Consider the following 16,823-nt stretch of genomic DNA (forward strand, 5'->3'; position numbering starts at 1 on the left):
CTTGCGATGCAAAGGTCACTGGTTCAACCCCTAATCGGAAAGATCCCACATGCCCAGGGCAGCTAAGGCCAGGAGTCACAGCTACTGAAGCCAGGGCGTCTAGAGCCTGTGCTCCAAAACAAGAAAAGCCACTGCAGTGAGAATCCCACACACCACAACAGAGTCGCTCCCATCCGCTGCAACTAGAGAAAGCCCCCATGCAGCAACAGAGACTCACAACAGCCAGTAAATAAATTTTAAAAAATGGGGCTTCCCTGGTGACTCAGATGGTAAACAATCTGCCTGTAATTCGGGAGACCCAAGTTTGATCCCTGCATTGGGAAGATCCCCTGAAGAAGGGAATGGCAACTCACTCCAGTGTTCTTGCGTAGAGAATCCCCATGGACAGAGGAGCCTGGAAAGCTACAGTGCATGGGGTCTCAAAGAGTCAGACACGACTGAGTGACTAACACACACGTACAATAGAGAAAGAAAATAATAGCCCAGGAATACTCAGCTCTGGCAAAATTGTGCAGGCTTCATGTGGATGTGGTGTGTAGAGTCTGAGAAACCATCCACTGACTGCTTCCAGCCATTCATCAGGAAGCATGACTCCCCACTGAGATAAACAACTCTCCCAGCCTGGCATGCAGAACCCATTCTGCACATCACTTGGTACTTATTTTTGAGTTGTTGTTTGCTGTTTTGAAGCCACGGTCTTCTCTAAGGCTCTTGAGCCTCCTTCTCTTGGCTTCTTGATCTCCTGAGATGACACCCTCCTTTCTGGAGGCCATCGAGAGGTGAAAAACTTTTCCCTTGATTCTCCTAGACCTTGGAAGAGCTTTTGCTTTGTTTTGGTGGTGCCCTTCTCTCTCTAGATCTGGTTTTGTGTGTGACCAAACAACTATGTTTAATAACTAACAGCTTTGTCTGGTACGTTCCTCAGAACTGTTCTCATATGGAGGAAGAAAGTTTTCAGTTTTCTTCTTAAAGTCATATGCTCAGTCACTCAGTCATGTCCAACTCTTTGTGACCCCATGGACCATAGCCCACAAGGCTCCACTGTCCATGGGATTCTCCAGGCAAGAATACTGGAGTAGGTTGTCATTTCCTGCTCCCGGGGATCTTCTTACCCAGGCATTGAACCCTCTTCTCCTGTGTCACCTGCCTTGGCAGGTAGATTCTTTGCCACTGAGCCACCTGGGAAGCTCCTATTCTTAAAGATGCTTACTCCTTGGAAGGAAAGTTATGACCAACCTAGATAGCATATTCAAAAGCAGAAACATTACTTTGCCAACAAAGGTCCGTCTAGTCAGGGCTATGGTTTTTCCTATGGTCATGTATGGATGTGAGAGTTGGACTGTGAAGAAGGCTGAGCGCCAAAGAATTGATGCTTTTGAACTGTGGTGTTGGAGAAGACTCTTGAGAGTCCCTTGGACTGCAAGGAGATCCAACCAGTCCATTCTGAAGGAGATCAGCCCTGAGATTTCTTTAGAAGGAATGATGCTAAAGCTGAAACTCCAGTACTTTGGCCACCTGATGCAAAGATTTGACTCATTGGAAAAGACTCTGATGCTGGGAGGGATTGGGGGCAAGAGGAGAAGGGGACGACAGAGGATGAGATGGCTGGATGGCATCACCGACTCAATGGACGTGAGTCTGGGTGAACTCTAGGAGTTGGTGATGGACAGGGAGGCCTGGCGTGCTGCGATTCATGGGGTCGCAAAAAGTCGGACACGACTGATCGACTGATCTGATCTGACCTGATAAACCTACATCTTAAAGTCATAGTTTTCAAATTTACAAATAAGATGATCAAGCTAGAGAAAAAGAGTAAATTTCAGCCATCTATGAAGGCCTGGGCTTCAAAGCCTTGAGTTACTGCTCCTCCAGCAGACCCTGGGATGAGCTGCTGACACAAAGAATCATTGCCTCTGCAGTACCACACTTGGCTTGTGCCTTATCACCCTACTATACTACTTTATTCCACCTCTGCAATAGTTATCTGTTTATACATCTTCTTCCCCTCAGATGTGAGCATCTGAAAGGCAGTGATTGTATCTTCATCTCTCATTCGGCACGTTTTCTGAAGGCCTGCTATATGCCTGTGCTGGTTTAGGAACTGAAAAGTTGGACATAAATGATGCTGACAAAAATCCTTCCCTCAAGCAGCTGCTGTCTTTGTGTTTCCCACTGTCTATCATAGTGTATTAGTCATCCACTGCTGCGGAACAAATTACCCCAAACCTTAGCAGCTTAAAGCAACAAAAATTTCTTGTCTCACCCTGTTTCTGAGAAAGCCATGGGGGTGAAAGGACATCTAAGATTTTTTTTTTTCAGATCCAAAATGTTGCTCAGAAATATGTGTATATACATATTTATAATCCCATATATTTAATTTATATATGTATAATCCTATCTGGCAGAAGTCTGGGAGCAACTTAGCTGGGTTGTCCTGGCTGTGGGTCTCTCATGAGACTGCTGTCGAGATTTCAGCCAGAGTGTAGTCATCTGATGTCTTGATTTGGCTGGAGAAACTGCTTCCAGACTCACTCACGTGGCTGTTGGCTGAAGGCCTCAGTTCCTTAGCATGTAGCCTCTCCATAGTGTATTCATGACATAGAGGCTGGCTTCCCCCCAAATGAATATTCCAAGAGAGATAAAGAGCAAGCAAGGAGGGAACAGCAGTGTCTTTTGTCTCATCTCAGGAGTGACACGCTATCACTTGTGCCATATTCTATTGGTCACACAAACCAATCCCGGTAGAGTGCAGAAAGAGACTATGCAAGGGGGTGGCATCCTCTGGAGCCATCCTGAAAGATGGCTTCCGCAGCAGGACAGTGGATGCTTAATAAAAGTCTGTTAGAGTTTTTACTGTTCATGGGTTTTCTCGAGGCAAGAATACTGGAGTGGTTTGCCATTCCCTCCTCCAGTGAACCACGTTTTGTCAGATGCAAAGAGCTGACTCATTGAAAAAGACCCTGATGCTGAGAAAGATTGAGGGCAGGAGGAAAAGAGAGCAATGGAGGATGACATGGTTGGATGGCATCACTGACTCAGTGGACATGAATTTGAGCAAACTAGCTTGGTTGGTAAAGAATCCACCTGCAATGCAGGAGACCCTGGTTTGATTCCTGGGCCGGGAAGATCTGCTGGAGAAGGGATAGGCTACCCACTCCAGCATTCTTGGGCTTCCCCTGTGGCTCAGCTTGTAAAGAATCTGCCTGCACTGTGGGAGACCTGGGTTCAATCCCTGGGTTGGGAAGATCCCCTGGAGAAGGGAAAGGCTACCCACTCCAGTATTCTGGCCTGGAGAATTCCATGGACTATACTCCATGGGGTCGCAAAGAGTCAGACACACTGAGCAATGATCATTTTTCTTTTTCTGGGAGATAGTGAAGGACAGGGAAGCCTGGCATGCTGCAGTCCATGGCATCGCAGAGTTGGACACGACTTAGCGACTGAACAACAAGAGAGATTTTATCTCAACAATCCATAAGTCAAAACCTTTACTTTTTTTTAGTAGACTAATTTTTAGAGCAGTTTTAGGTTTACAGTAAAATTAAGTGGAAACTACAGAGAGTTCCCACATGCCCCCTGCCCCACACATGCACAGCCCCCCTTATAATCAACAGCCCCCCTTACATCCCCCACTAGGGAGGTACACCTGTCACAACTGATGAACCTACACTGACATCATTGTCATCCAAAGTCCATGGCTTACATTAGGGTTCCCTCTTGCTGCTCTGCATTCTGTGGGTTTAGACAAATGTGCAATGTTTTAGACAAATGTGCAATGATCTGCATCCGTCAGTATAGTATCACACAGAATGGTTTTACTGTCCTAGAAGTCCTCTGTGCTCTACCTATCCATCCCTCCCCACTCCCAACCTTTGGCGTCCACTGATCTTATTATTGTCCTTATAGTTTTGCCTTTTCCAGAATGCCATACAGTTGGAATGATACAGTAAGTAGCCTTTTCAGATTGGCATCCTTTGCTTACTAATATGGGCTTTCCAGATGGTGCTATCAGCAAAGAACCAGTCTGCCAGTGTAGGAGACATAAGAGATGTGAGGATTGATCCCTGGGTCCGAAAGATCCCTTGGAGGAGGGCATGGCAACCCACTCTAGTACTCTTGCCTGGAGAATTGCATGGACAGAGGAGTCTGGCAGGTTACAGTCCATGTGGTTGCAAAGAGTTGGACATGGCTGAAATGACCTTGCACACATGCACACGTTTACTAATAGGCACTTAAGTTTCCTCCATATCTTTTCATGGCTTGATGGCTCATTCCTTTTACTTTTTTAAAAAGTCAAATAAATGAATATATTACTGACTGCATGTTTTCGGAGTGTTTTCAATTTTCCACTGAACTTAAATAATTTGAATGGTTTACTCAGTTAACATGCTGCTGCCATACTACATTAAAAAATTAATAAATGTGTTTTGGGCAGACTTAGTAACTTATCTTTACCCTATATTGTCTTCTGTCTTTCCCTTACAATCATATTCACTAGCCATCTTGCCAGAATCATTCAGTGGAGTTCTGCTTGTCTAACCATTGGTGGAAAATCTCCATCTGAAACCCTTGTCCTGTTTAGAACAGATTTTGTGTAATGTACAGAGTAATAGTTTGTTAAAAGGACTGAGCTCTCTCAGAGGAAGTTCTGTGTCGTGTGTGTTTGTGGACAAAGGGACCTGTCACCAGTGGCACTTATTAGACAAGCCTCAGGTAGAGGAGAAGGGAGCTACTCATTTTTTTTCTCTTAATTAAAAACAGTTTTTTGACCAGGCTATGCACCATGCAGGATCTTAATTCCCTGACTAGACATCCAACCTGTGCCCCCTGAAGTGGAAGTGTGGAGTCTTAACCACTGGACCAACAGGGAATTCTCTCCTCTTTTTTTTAATGGGAAAAAATTAGAACTGTATCATTGCAGTTTGACCCACTCTTACAATGAGCTAGAAACAAACATGCAACAACAAAACAAGATGCAAGTCTTCTTGGCTGTGTGATTTTTCCTCCCCTTATTCTGCCAACACTGAAAGTCAGCACAGACTTGACAATCAAGGGATGATGTTCTAATTAGTGGTAGTAAAAGAAAAAAAGCTTTGCCCTCGTAACTCCTTGGGTTAGGAAAATGTTTTCATCCCTAGAGGAAGGAAGAGGTCCCGATTATTTTGTTTTCCTTCTCAAGCTGAAAAATTTCAAACTGAATGGCAATTAGCACTAACCCATCCCTTTATAAATCATGAAGTAGACTCACTAGTCAATCCATGACCCTGTATTGTTTGCACTTAATCCTTTACTGTATTAATGCTCAACTTACTCAATGGACTTCCTCAAGCTCAGGCAGGAGAAGGCAATGGCACCCTACTCCAGTACTCTTACCTGGAAAATCCCATGGACGGAGGAGCCTGGTAGGCTGCAGTCCATGGGGTAGCACAGAGTCAGACACGACTGAAGCAACTTAGCAGCAAGCTCAGGCAAGGTATAATGTAGTGTTGTGCCTTAGTAAAAAAGTTATGTGCAAAAAAAATTATATCAACATCTTTTTAAGAGAATAGATTCTTTTTATAATGAACATATAATTGTCCAGTGAAACTGGAATGGTTAACAGAATATGGTTAAACTTAATTAAACCTTCAAGAGAAATAGGAAGGGGTCAAACAAAGCCAACGAATGGAGAAGCCCAAGATGAATTTGGGATAAACGTAAAGATAATGGCGTTTCAGCCTGGGTATCTTCTGGTCCCTCCCAATAGCTAGGCTGGCATCCTTATCATCATCTCAAGAGGAAGCAGGGCTAGAGCAGGAGAGCTGATACTAATATTTAGGGACTTCCCTGGTGGTTCAGTGGTTAAGACTGTGCCTTCCAATGTAAGGGCTATGGGTTCGATCCCTGGTCACGGAGCTAAGATCCCACATGCCTTGGGACCAAGAAACCAAAACATAAACAACAGAAGCAATATTGCAACAAGTTCAATAAAGGCTTTAAATTAAAAAAAAAAAAATAGTTGTGCAATACATGATGCTATGCCTATGTTCCTGAGGGAAATAAACTCAGGTTCCTGAGGGAAGTAAACTTTTCTCTACTGAGTTGCAACTGGCCAGCCAGCTGTTCTCATGAGAAACAAACAAAAATGACAAAATGCTACAAGAAGCTGGCATATTTAGGAGCAAAATAGGTTATAGATCATACTTTGGGGGAAGAGATAGAACGTTCTGGAAAAGAAGATTTAGGGTACATTAGAAAGATGTACTTTGCGCAAGACTTAGTGGAAAATCAGGTTAACTCTTCAAAATTTGCTAACACTTGAGGGTTGACGAGAATGGGTAATTGAATTTGTATTTCTCGACAACTTGTTCCAAGTCGTACCCGATGTTTTATGGAAGTATTATGTAAGAGTTCTACTTAGCTGTTTTAGCAACAGTATTTTCAATAAAATAGAATAAATGCGTGGGAAAATGTTCCTCACTGAACAATACCTCTGGTGAGCTATGGCAATGCTACCTGATAGGTAGTAAGGAGCCCCCTAAGCACCACCCTGGTGAACCCCAAGGTACCAAGGATCACAAACATCTCAGCATCTTTTTTTTTTAATTAAAGGAAAATTGGATATCTTTTGGCTGTGCCTCATGGCATGTGGGATCCTAGTTCCCTGATCAAGGATTGAACCTGTGTCCCCTGCCTTGGAAGCATGGAGTCTTTACCACTGGACTGCCAGAAAGTCCTATCTCAGCATCTCTACAAATGTTTTTTGAATACCAATTATTTCAACATCTGTTGTCAGCCTTTTTGGGCTCCCACATCTGCCTCCCTGTGCAGTGAATAGTTCTCCAGTTGGCAATACTCTCCCTTGCAGGGGGTGGAGACTGAACATAATATGGGCATGTTATGGAAAAAAAAAAACAAAACCCTCCATCATTTCTTATCTGCCATGCTGGGAGTCAGGGCAGGATGGCATCTCTTCCTCTCCACTGTCAGTCAACCAAGTAGGTGGAGATGGGTGAGCTTGCTGGCCTCTGTAGCAGTCGTCTGAAGGAGGGTTGAAGAATTCTCGTGGAAAGATGACCTGGAATCAGGACCTGGCATCCTCACCCCAGGGTCTATCCCTTACATTTGACAACCTTTATCTATTAACTGAAGGGGTTGAATTAGACAATCTGTGGGGTCCATTGTGCTCAGACACTCAGTCGTGACCGACTCTTTGAAGCTCCATGGACTGTAGCCAGCCAGACTCCTCTGTCCATGGGATATTTCAGGCAAGAATACCGGAGTGGGGTGCCATTTCCTCCTCCAGGGGATCTTCCTGACCCAAGGATCAAACCTGCGTCTTTCGCCTCTCCTGAGTTGGCAGGCGTCTTCTTTACCACTAGTGCCACCTGGGAAGCCCCAAGGTCCATGAGAACTCTGGTATTGTGCTGTTCCATTTTGACCAGAACCCGGTGAGCCTTGAATAGTTTCACAGGAAGAAGTTCTGTACTATGTTTTCCTGTAAATCTAAACCCAAGGTTGTAAACTGGTGGTCAGCCCTGCCATATAAATGTGTTTTGTTTACACTCCCTAGTGTTTTTTCCTTTCCGTTGTCTGCCCCCCACCCCATTAGTTGTCAACACATAAAAAAGGGAGATTTCTCTAAATAATTTCTGGCTTGTCTTAAAATTTTTGGACCTGTCAACACCTGGCACTCGTTCTGACATAGCAACCGCTTCTAGATGGGGCATGCACTTTGGGTTCCCTAGGCCCACCTGGCCCACCTCCCTTCCCTGTCACTGTTAGAAGCTGGAGTTTGCAACCTCTTTTTAAAAAGCTCTCCATCTTCTCCTGATCACGTGGGACAATAACGTTTGTAAAGGGCAGCCTATCCTAGCTTTCTCTGCTGCTTGCACTGGCTCCAGGAGGGTGGGTTTGTGTGGCCATGTGAGCTGTTGGGACGCCTTCTGGCTCCTTCATGAGCAGAGGTTGGGAGGAGAGAGAGAAGCTGAAAAGCTTAGCACAGTTCTGAGATGCTCCCTACCATTCCACCTGCATTACGGACATGCAGAAGGTGTGTGTGGTGATGGGGGGTGGGGGTGGGGAGTGCTGCCACATGAACATCCACATGCATCAGGGAGAGATGAGACCAAAAGAGCAAAGCGACTTGGGGAATTTTCAAATGTCTTTTCCCCTCTTCTTCCTACCCTTATTGTTAGGTCCATGCCACAAAGGACGAGCAGGTGGCTGCTGTACCCAGCTGGGCTCCCTGTCAGCCCTGAAGCATGCAGTCCTCGGGCTCTACCTGCTGGTCTTTCTGATTCTCGTGGGCATCTTCATCTTAGCAGGTAAGAGCATCCTTTGCCACCCTGGCCTTTAAGGAAGTGAGCAGGAGGTGAGAGTGGATGGGAAATGGGGAGTGGGAGCCTCTGCTCTTCATTCCCACAGTCAGGAGTCCAAACACTGCCCTTGTTACCATGGAAACCACAAAGGAGGAAGCTGGCTGGTCTTTCTGACCAGGCATGATTTCGAGCAGCATTGCTTATGTCATGTTGGATGAGTTGGATGTGAGGGTGAGAAATCTCCAAGTCCCAGAGCAGAGACCTAGCCACTCTTAAGAGGCTTCTGCCTTGTTCTGACTCATCGCGTTGACATTGTCCATTACCCTGGGCCTCCCCGGAGCTCTGTGCTGTGGTTTGTACTGAGCAGGCTGGTTCCCCTGTCCTGGGATATGATGGAAATAGTTACAAGACACTTCATTGCTGAGGTTAATCAGGGTTGTGGTCAACTTGCTGCCCCTCTGTGATTCCTGCGGGTGGGATGAATTTGCCCCAGGTTAGCCGGGCTCTTCTCCCCAGTTTCTGCTTATAGAATAGGCTGGTGATGGTCTGGATTTTGGATCACATTCTCTAACCAGGAAGAAGCGGAGCTCATGGACTCAGGAAGGGATCAGGTGGAGGATCCCGTACTTTGAGCAGCCCAGCTCACACACAGGTCATCCCACTGTGATGGAGATGGTGGGACACAGGCACGGAGGCCATGGTGGTCTCTTCTGACTCCCACCCACAGGGAGGGATGCTCAATTCCCACCTATCTCTATGAAGATATGAAAGGCTTGACAAAGTGAGGCCAAGGCATCAGCTCATTTCGGCATCATTCATCCTACGTGAGTGCCTACTTTGTGTCAGATTCCATGCTAGGATCAGAGACACTGATAAATAAGACCCAGGGGCTCCCCTCCAGGAGGTCCCAGTCTAGGGGACAAGGCAGGAGCACAGAGGCAGAGTCCTGCCTCATGGCAGAATGCAGTGGGGACCATGATGGTGCGTGTGGCATTGACACACAAGTGCTGTGGGGATCCAGTGGAGGTGCAGACAGAGGAAGTGAGGGTGTTGCATGGAGATCCTGGTGGGGAGTGTGGGGGGTTAGTCAAAGAAAGTCTTCTGACAACGCAGAGCTGACTTGGAGTGCCGGGTGGAGTCCTTGACTTAATTCTTAATTCCTGCCCTTAACTCTGGGGCAGGAAAAGGGAGATTAAACCCTTGCAGATGACCCCTCAGGAGTGACCCCTGGTCTTGTGTCACCTTCTGTCAATGAGTCTAATCACTTGGACCCTGTGCTGGGATATTCAGTGCTGCCTTTGCCCTCAGATTTCCACACTCGGAGCAGAGGGTATCACTAGGGGTGGTATCTGTCTCATCAACCATCAACTTTGACCTGGGGGGAGCAGCCAAGACCAACAATGAAAGAAACTTATGATTCATCCCAGGGACCAAGAGATGATGTCCAGCCAAATGGTTTTCTTTTTTTTTTTTTTTTTTTTTTTGCACATGTTCTTGGGCTGCTCAGTGAGAGATTGGGATCTGGGTTTTGTGGGCTTGGCAGCCATGACCATAACAAATTTCCAGAATTTTTGGAAAGTGTTTCAGCGCAGCAGGAAAGCTGAGCTATGGTGTTACAACTACTCAGCTGAGTGAGAATTTTTAGGTGATGGAAGAGGGTCTAGAGGTGAGAGCCAGGCTGGTGGGGACCCTGGGGCAGGTCCCTGGAAGGCCTGGGAGGCCTGGAAGGGCATCATCTCTTGGGCAGAGAAGGGTTGCTGGGGAATGAAGTTTCCCTTCTGGTGTCTGACAGGCTGCCAGGTGGGAAAGGGTGGGCATAGTTCTGTGTGGTCTCAGAGGGTAGAACTAAGTGAATGGGTGGATTTTGTAACGAGACAAATTCCCATTCAAAACAGAGGAGGGTTTCTAACCAGACAGGCTACCCAGCTCAACACAGAGAGTTGTTTTTTGTTTTTTTCTCTCCTGTCTTGGAAGTTGAATGCGATTTACGATGACCATTCTGGAAGTTTCGGAAAGGAAGGTGGCGCATGGTTTCCTAATCTCATGGAAAGGTTGCCTTGCTTCCTTAGTTATTCCGTGTGAAAACCTGGGGAGGATTTTGATCATCATAATTACCTTTGAACCCGAAGTTCATGAGTACCAGATTGCCTGTGGGGGATGAAGATTTAGGGGGTGGATTGGAACCAGTCTGATGAAGCAGAGTGTTGGGCATTATCTCTTGGCTCTGTAGCCTGGCCACTGTCACCTCCCCAGGTTCTTGTCTGGAGAATCATGTGGGCCTCTGGATGGGTTTCCCAGGTGACTCAGTGGTAAAGAATTTGCCTGCAAAGCAGGAAACTCATGTTCAATGCCTGGGTGGGGAAGATCCGCTGGAGAAGGAAATGGCAACCTCTTCCCTGGGAAATTCCATGGACAGTCCATGTGGTCACAAAAGAGTTGGATACAACAACTAAACAACGACAACAGCTAATAAAGCACTACCGTCCCTAGCTGCCTGTCCCTTGGAGAGGGGACTTAGGAATGTGATGGATAAGCCTGCGGTTCTTCAAAGGGGCTCTGCCTGAGCTTAGGTAGGAAGTTTCTTCCGATTGCCCTGATTGGAGACCTCCAGGGATGCTCCGTTTAAATCCCAAGGTGATGGGAGATTTATGGTTCAGAGTAAACCAGAGCTAGCCTGGCCTTCTGGTAGATGTCCTGCTGGGGCTGCTCCCTCTTTTGGGAAAGAACATGTTCTCCAGTGCCCTGCAGAGGTCACCTGGCACAGGATGGGCCATGGACTGAATTGTGTCCCTTCCAAAATGTATGTATGAAGCTCTAACCCCCAGTGTGATGGTATTTGGACGGTGGGGCTCTAGGGAGCTAATTAGGTCATGAGGATGGGGCTCTCATGATGAGATTGGTGACCATATAGGAAAAGAGGAGAGAAACACAGAAAGAGAAAGACAGAGATCTCTGCTAAGTGGGGACGGGAGACAGGGCCCTCTGAAGCCAGTAACAGAGCCCTCATCAATAACCAAATCTGCCTGTGCTTTTTTTTTTTGGCTGCCCTGGGGCTTTTTTTTTTTTTGGCTGCCCTGGGGCTTTGTTGCTGAATGAGGTCTTTCTGTAGTTGCTGCGTGTGGGCTTCTCCTTGCATTGCAGAGCGTGGGCTTCTCCTTGCATTGCAGAGTGTGGGCTTCTCCGTGCATTGCAGATCATGGACTTTAAGGACACACAGGCTCAGCAGCTGCAGACTGTGGGCTCTAGACCATGGGCTCAGTGGTTGTAGCATACGAGCTTAGCTGCTCTGTAGCATGGAATCTTCCCAGACCAGGTAAAACTGGTGTCCCCTGCATTGGCAGTGAAATTCTTAACCACTGAGCCACCAAGGAAGTCCTGCCTACACTTTGATCTTGGACTTCCCGGGCTCTACAACTGTGACAAATGAATGTCTGCTGTTTAAACCACTGGCCTGTTATTTTGTTATGGCAGCCCTAGCTAAGACAAGAGGAGTTCTGTTTGAACCAGTCTTAGGCTTCAAAACCTCCTCATTGACACAAAGCTTATACATCTGACAACTGGATGATAAAATCATCCGCTGCAGTAAGTGCCATGTCTGAATACCTGGTGGATAATATCTGATTGTAGAACAAATGCTTGTTCTTACTTCAATATTACAAAATTAAAACCTCGTTACATAAATTATTACTCTTTTTTTTAAAGGTTTTTCCAATGTGGACCATTTTCAAAGTCTTCACTGAATTTGTTACAATATTATTCTGTTTCATGCTTTGATTTTTTGGCCATGAGGCCTGTGGGATCTTAGTTGCTCTACCAGGGATCGAACCTGCACCCCCTGCATTGGAAGGCAGAGTCTTAATCACTGGGCTGCCTGGGAAGTCCTTATAAAGTAGTACTCTTTTTTTTTTTTTTCCTTGAATATTTTAATCAAACTTTTTGGACCCCCATGTGCCCTTAAAAATACCCCAAACAGTTCTTACTTACATGGGTTATGTTAAAGTAGTACTCTTATAAAACTTCTCATGGGCTTCTCTCAATTTCTTGGTTTATCCAAGTATTAAAAATTAAAGGCAAATACTGTACCAGTGTTTATGCAACATCTCAGCATCCCCTCTCAGAAGGTTAATCCAGCCATTACCCCAAATTTGTTCTCAATTGAGCTTTCTACCCAATCTACCTAACTATCCGTCCCCCCACCAGCATCCTCTTGGGAGCTTTCCTCTGATTCTCCCGCACCATCACTGGGTTCTATACCCACGGGATTCCATCATTTCCCAAGGAACCAGCCATTCTTCCCAAATTCCTCTAAGTCTTTCTATGTCTTCAACTATGTCTATGTCTTCAACTCATTTTATTACCTGGACTGGTGGTTCCCCTATTATGTTTCCATTCTGTTCTGGGTTCATGTTTTAGACAGTACAGACTATCAGGCTTTAGGTTCATGAACAAGAGAATTGAGATTAGATGGTCATGTGGTCAGAAAGTCCTCCATTTAGCACTTTAGGGAAGATGTCCCCTGTGATGGAGTTCAAGGGTTAGAGGAGGTTCGCCCTTATCCATGACTGTTGTGAGACAGCACTGTGATGATAAAGGGTGGTCATCAGGACCTATGTCTTCTTCCCCTTGTCTGTCACGGCTCCACTGAGAAATATGAATTCCCATCACAGCAATGATACAGCAGAAAGGGGAACATCTGGGGATCTAGTCTGGTGGAAAGAGGGAGCGTTATAGCAATGCAGACTGCAGATCTGTACCAGCAAGAGCTCCTGGTGAAATATGGGCTCCTCTCGTGCCTTAACTTAATCCTTCCTTAACAGCAGCTACCAGTTATTGCCATCAACAGCCTCAGGAAGTGCTTAACTTGCACCTGAGTGCTTAGTGAGTGCAGAGTAAGCCCTGGTGTCTTAGTCTGTTCAGGCTGCCATGACAAACTACCACAGACCAGATGGTTTAAAAAGCAAGCATTATGGCGGGCTTGGGGGGATAGGCAGGGAAGGAGAAGGTGAGAAGAAGTAAGAGAGAGTGGCACTGAAACATACACATTCCGATGTGTAAAACTATTAGGTTGGTGCAAAAGTAATTTCGGTTTTGCATTGTTGAACTTTGCCATTTGATATTGGAACCCATTCTTAAATAAATGTGGTTCTGTTATTCAAAAAAGAAGAAGAAAAGAACAAATTAAACCCAAAGTAAGGAAAAAAATTAAAAAAAAACACATTAATTTCTCACCGTCCTGGAGGCTAGGTAGTTTGAGTTCAAGGTGCTGGCACATTCTGTCTGATGAGGGCTCACTTCTGGTTAATAGATGGCTGTCTTCTTGCTGTGTCCTCATGTGGAGGAAAGAGCAAGGAATTTCTCCAGGGTCTCTTTTATAAAGGCACTAATCCCATCCAGAGGACCCCACCCTCATGACTTAATTTTCTTCCCAAGGCCCCATCTCCTTGATGGTAATACCTTCACTTTGGGGGTTAGGATTTCAACATATGAATTTGGGAGGAACACAAACATTTGTCTATAGCTGGGGAATAAAAGGTGTAATTTTTGCTCTGGGAGGATTTAAAAGCATAACACACACATGCATTAAAACAGTATGATGTAGTAGCTCATGCTCCATGCCAAATTCTGCAAAGGAGAGCCTGGTTCTGGAGAGCTAGAGGGTTGGGGCAGTGTCAGCTTGAGAGAGCTGAACACCAGCTGACCCAAATGTTGTTTAAACTGAGCACTCCTTTTCTTTTTAACTTTTTATATTGGAGTATAGCCAATTAACAGGGCTCCCTTGGTGGCCCAGTGTAAAGAATCTGCCTGTCAATGCTGGAGACATGGGTTTGATCCCTGGGTTGGGAAGATCCCCTGCAGAAGGCAATGGCAACCCACTCAAGTATTCTTGCCTGGGAAATCCCGTGGACAGAGGAACCTAGCAGGCTACAGTCCCTAGTGACTAAACAACAATAATAGCCAACTAACAATGTTGTGATAGTTTCAGGTGGACAACAAAGGGACTCAGCCATACATACACGTGTATCCTTTCTCCCTTGAACTCCGCTCCCATTCATGCTGCCACATAACATTGAGCAGAGTTCCCTTTGCTATAACAGTATAGGACCTTGCTGGTTATCCATTTTAGTACAGCAATGTGTACATGTACACCCCAAACTCCCTAACTATCCCTTCCTTACACCCTTCCCACCCAACCACTGCAACCATAAGTTCCTTCTCAAAGTCTGTGTGTTTCTGTTTTATAAATAAGCTCATTTGTATCATTTCTTTTTAGATTGTACATATAAAGGCATCATATTTCTTCTTCTTTATCTGACTTACTTCAATCAGTATGACAGTCTCTAGGTTCATCCATGCTGCTATAAATGGCATTATTTCATTCTTTTTTTAAAAAATGTTTTATTTATTTATTTGACTGTGCTGGGTCTTCATTGCTGCAGTCTTTTTCTGTAGTGATGGAGAGTAGTGACTACTCTCTAACTGTGGTGCCCAGGCTTCTCAATACAGTGGCTTCTCTTGTTGCAGAGCAGGAGGGGCTCTAGGGCATGAGAGCTTCAGTAGTTGTGGCTCATGGGCTCTAGAGCACAGGGTTAATGGTTGTGATGCATGGGCTTAGTTGCTTTGTGGCATGTGGAATCTTCCTGGACCAGGGATCTAACCCATATCCCCTGCATTGGCAGGTGGATTTTTTTTACCACTGAGCCACCTGGGAATCCCTATTTCATTCTTTTTTTTATGGCTGAGTGATATTCCGTTGTATATATGTGCCACGTCTTCTCTATAGATTCCTCTGTCAGTGGAAATTTAGGCAGCTTCCAGGGCTTGGCTGCAATGAACGTTGGGTTGCACCTCTTTTTAGATCACTTTGTTTCCAGCAAGTCTGTCCCTGAGTTTGCAATCAGAGAACAGTGTGCTCAGAGCCCATATCCCTTTATACCACAGATGACTGATACCATCATGCATCTTGGAATTTAAAGCACAATGCCCTCAACCTTCCCTTGGACACTGGCAGAAATAGCATGTACAGTGCCATCCTGTGCTTCCTGTGAGGCTGCCCTTCAGGACCGTGTTTGTTCTGTCATGTAATGTCCATGAAGAGGGCCTGTAGAGAGAGGTTTCCTGTCTTAGTCTAGAAGGAGAAGTACTTATCCTGAGGAATGAGTTTGTTTTCATCCGAAGGAGGCTGTGGATCTTAAAGTAATAAAAATCACTTTCAGGGAGGTAGTTAATGCAAACTGAGAGCTGCTATCATCCCCTTGTAGGATGTGTGAATTTGTAGGCAATTAACATGGGAACCTGGACACCTTCATGGTCCACCCACAGCAAGTGCATTGACTTCCTGGAAAGTGTTTTTTCTGCTGGTCTCATTTTTGCCTTCATTTAGCGTCTCCAACTTTTTCTTCCTTTACATTGTTCTCATCTCCTGTTATTTAAGAGTATTTCACGTATCCTCATAAACTGCCTTAATCCTTTTTTGGAACAAGGTAGGGTGTTAGGCCCAGTTTGGTCTTTTAAAGATAATTCTGGGGACTTCCCTGGTGGTCCAGTGGTTAATACTCTATATTTCCAACGCAGAGGGTTCAGGTCTGATCCCTGGTTGGGGAACTAAGATCCCACATGTGGCGAGGTGCTCCCAAAAGGAAAAAGCAATGATCTTACCTACTATATTCAGTGCTGCAACTGCGTGTTGTCTTAAATATGTGAACGAGTGAATGAATGACAGAGACAAGGCAACTTGGAGGGGATCTTATTTGTGCAAAAAAAGATGGTTTTTCTGTTTTAGCCAAGTATCTAAAGGACATGGTAAATACGGAGTGACTGTCCAAGACCATGGCTCATGGAAGACGTAGGTATATAGGTATGTTATATTCAGATACACACTTCATGGTATCTACTGTATTGGCATCACAGCCTTCAGGGAGAATATTAGGATAGACAGGGTCATGCAGTACTTTATTCTGGTTAATGCCATGGACTCTGAAGCCAGCATGTCTGGGTTTGAATCTCCCATTCTCTGTTACCAGCTATGTTGCCCAAGGCACCTGAACTTTCTCTACCTGACTTTCTTCATCTGAAAATGAGAGAAATAATTATACCTGCCTCATTGGGTTGTTCAGATCAGTCGCTCAGTCGTGTCCGACTCTTTGCAACCCCATGGAGTGCAGCATGCCAGGCTTCCCTGTCCATCACCAACTCCCAGAGCTTGCTCAAACTTGTGTCCATTGAACCAGTGATGCCATCCAACCATCTCACCCTCTATCGTTCCCTTCTCCTCCTGCCCTCAATCTCTCCCAGCATCAGGGTCTTTTCCAATGACTCGGTTCTTCACATCAGGTGGCCAGAGTACTGGAGTTTCAAACTCAGCATCAGCCCTTCCAGTGAATATTCAGGATTGACTTCCTTTAGGTTGGACTGGTTGGATCTCCTTGCAGTCCAAGGGACTCTCAAGAGACTTCTCCAACACCACAGTTGAGAAGCATCAGTTCTTCAGCGCTCAGCTTTCTTTATAGTCCAGCTCTCACATCC

At 45.5% G+C, this 16,823-nt stretch overlaps 1 protein-coding gene across 1 annotated transcript in view; it reads left to right on the plus strand.

Annotated features, from left to right (window-relative positions):
- The window catches only part of SCARA5 (scavenger receptor class A member 5), a 133,866-nt gene that overhangs the window by 23,930 nt on the left and 93,113 nt on the right, over positions 1 to 16,823 (plus strand). Inside the window, exon 3 of the mRNA XM_025281400.3 lies at positions 8,178 to 8,306. Within this exon, the coding sequence (XP_025137185.1) occupies positions 8,178 to 8,306 (129 nt within the window). The remainder of the gene's footprint in view (positions 1 to 8,177; positions 8,307 to 16,823) is intronic.

This window comes from Bubalus bubalis, chromosome 3 (genome assembly GCF_019923935.1).
Source record: "Bubalus bubalis isolate 160015118507 breed Murrah chromosome 3, NDDB_SH_1, whole genome shotgun sequence".
NCBI lineage: Eukaryota > Metazoa > Chordata > Mammalia > Artiodactyla > Bovidae > Bubalus > Bubalus bubalis.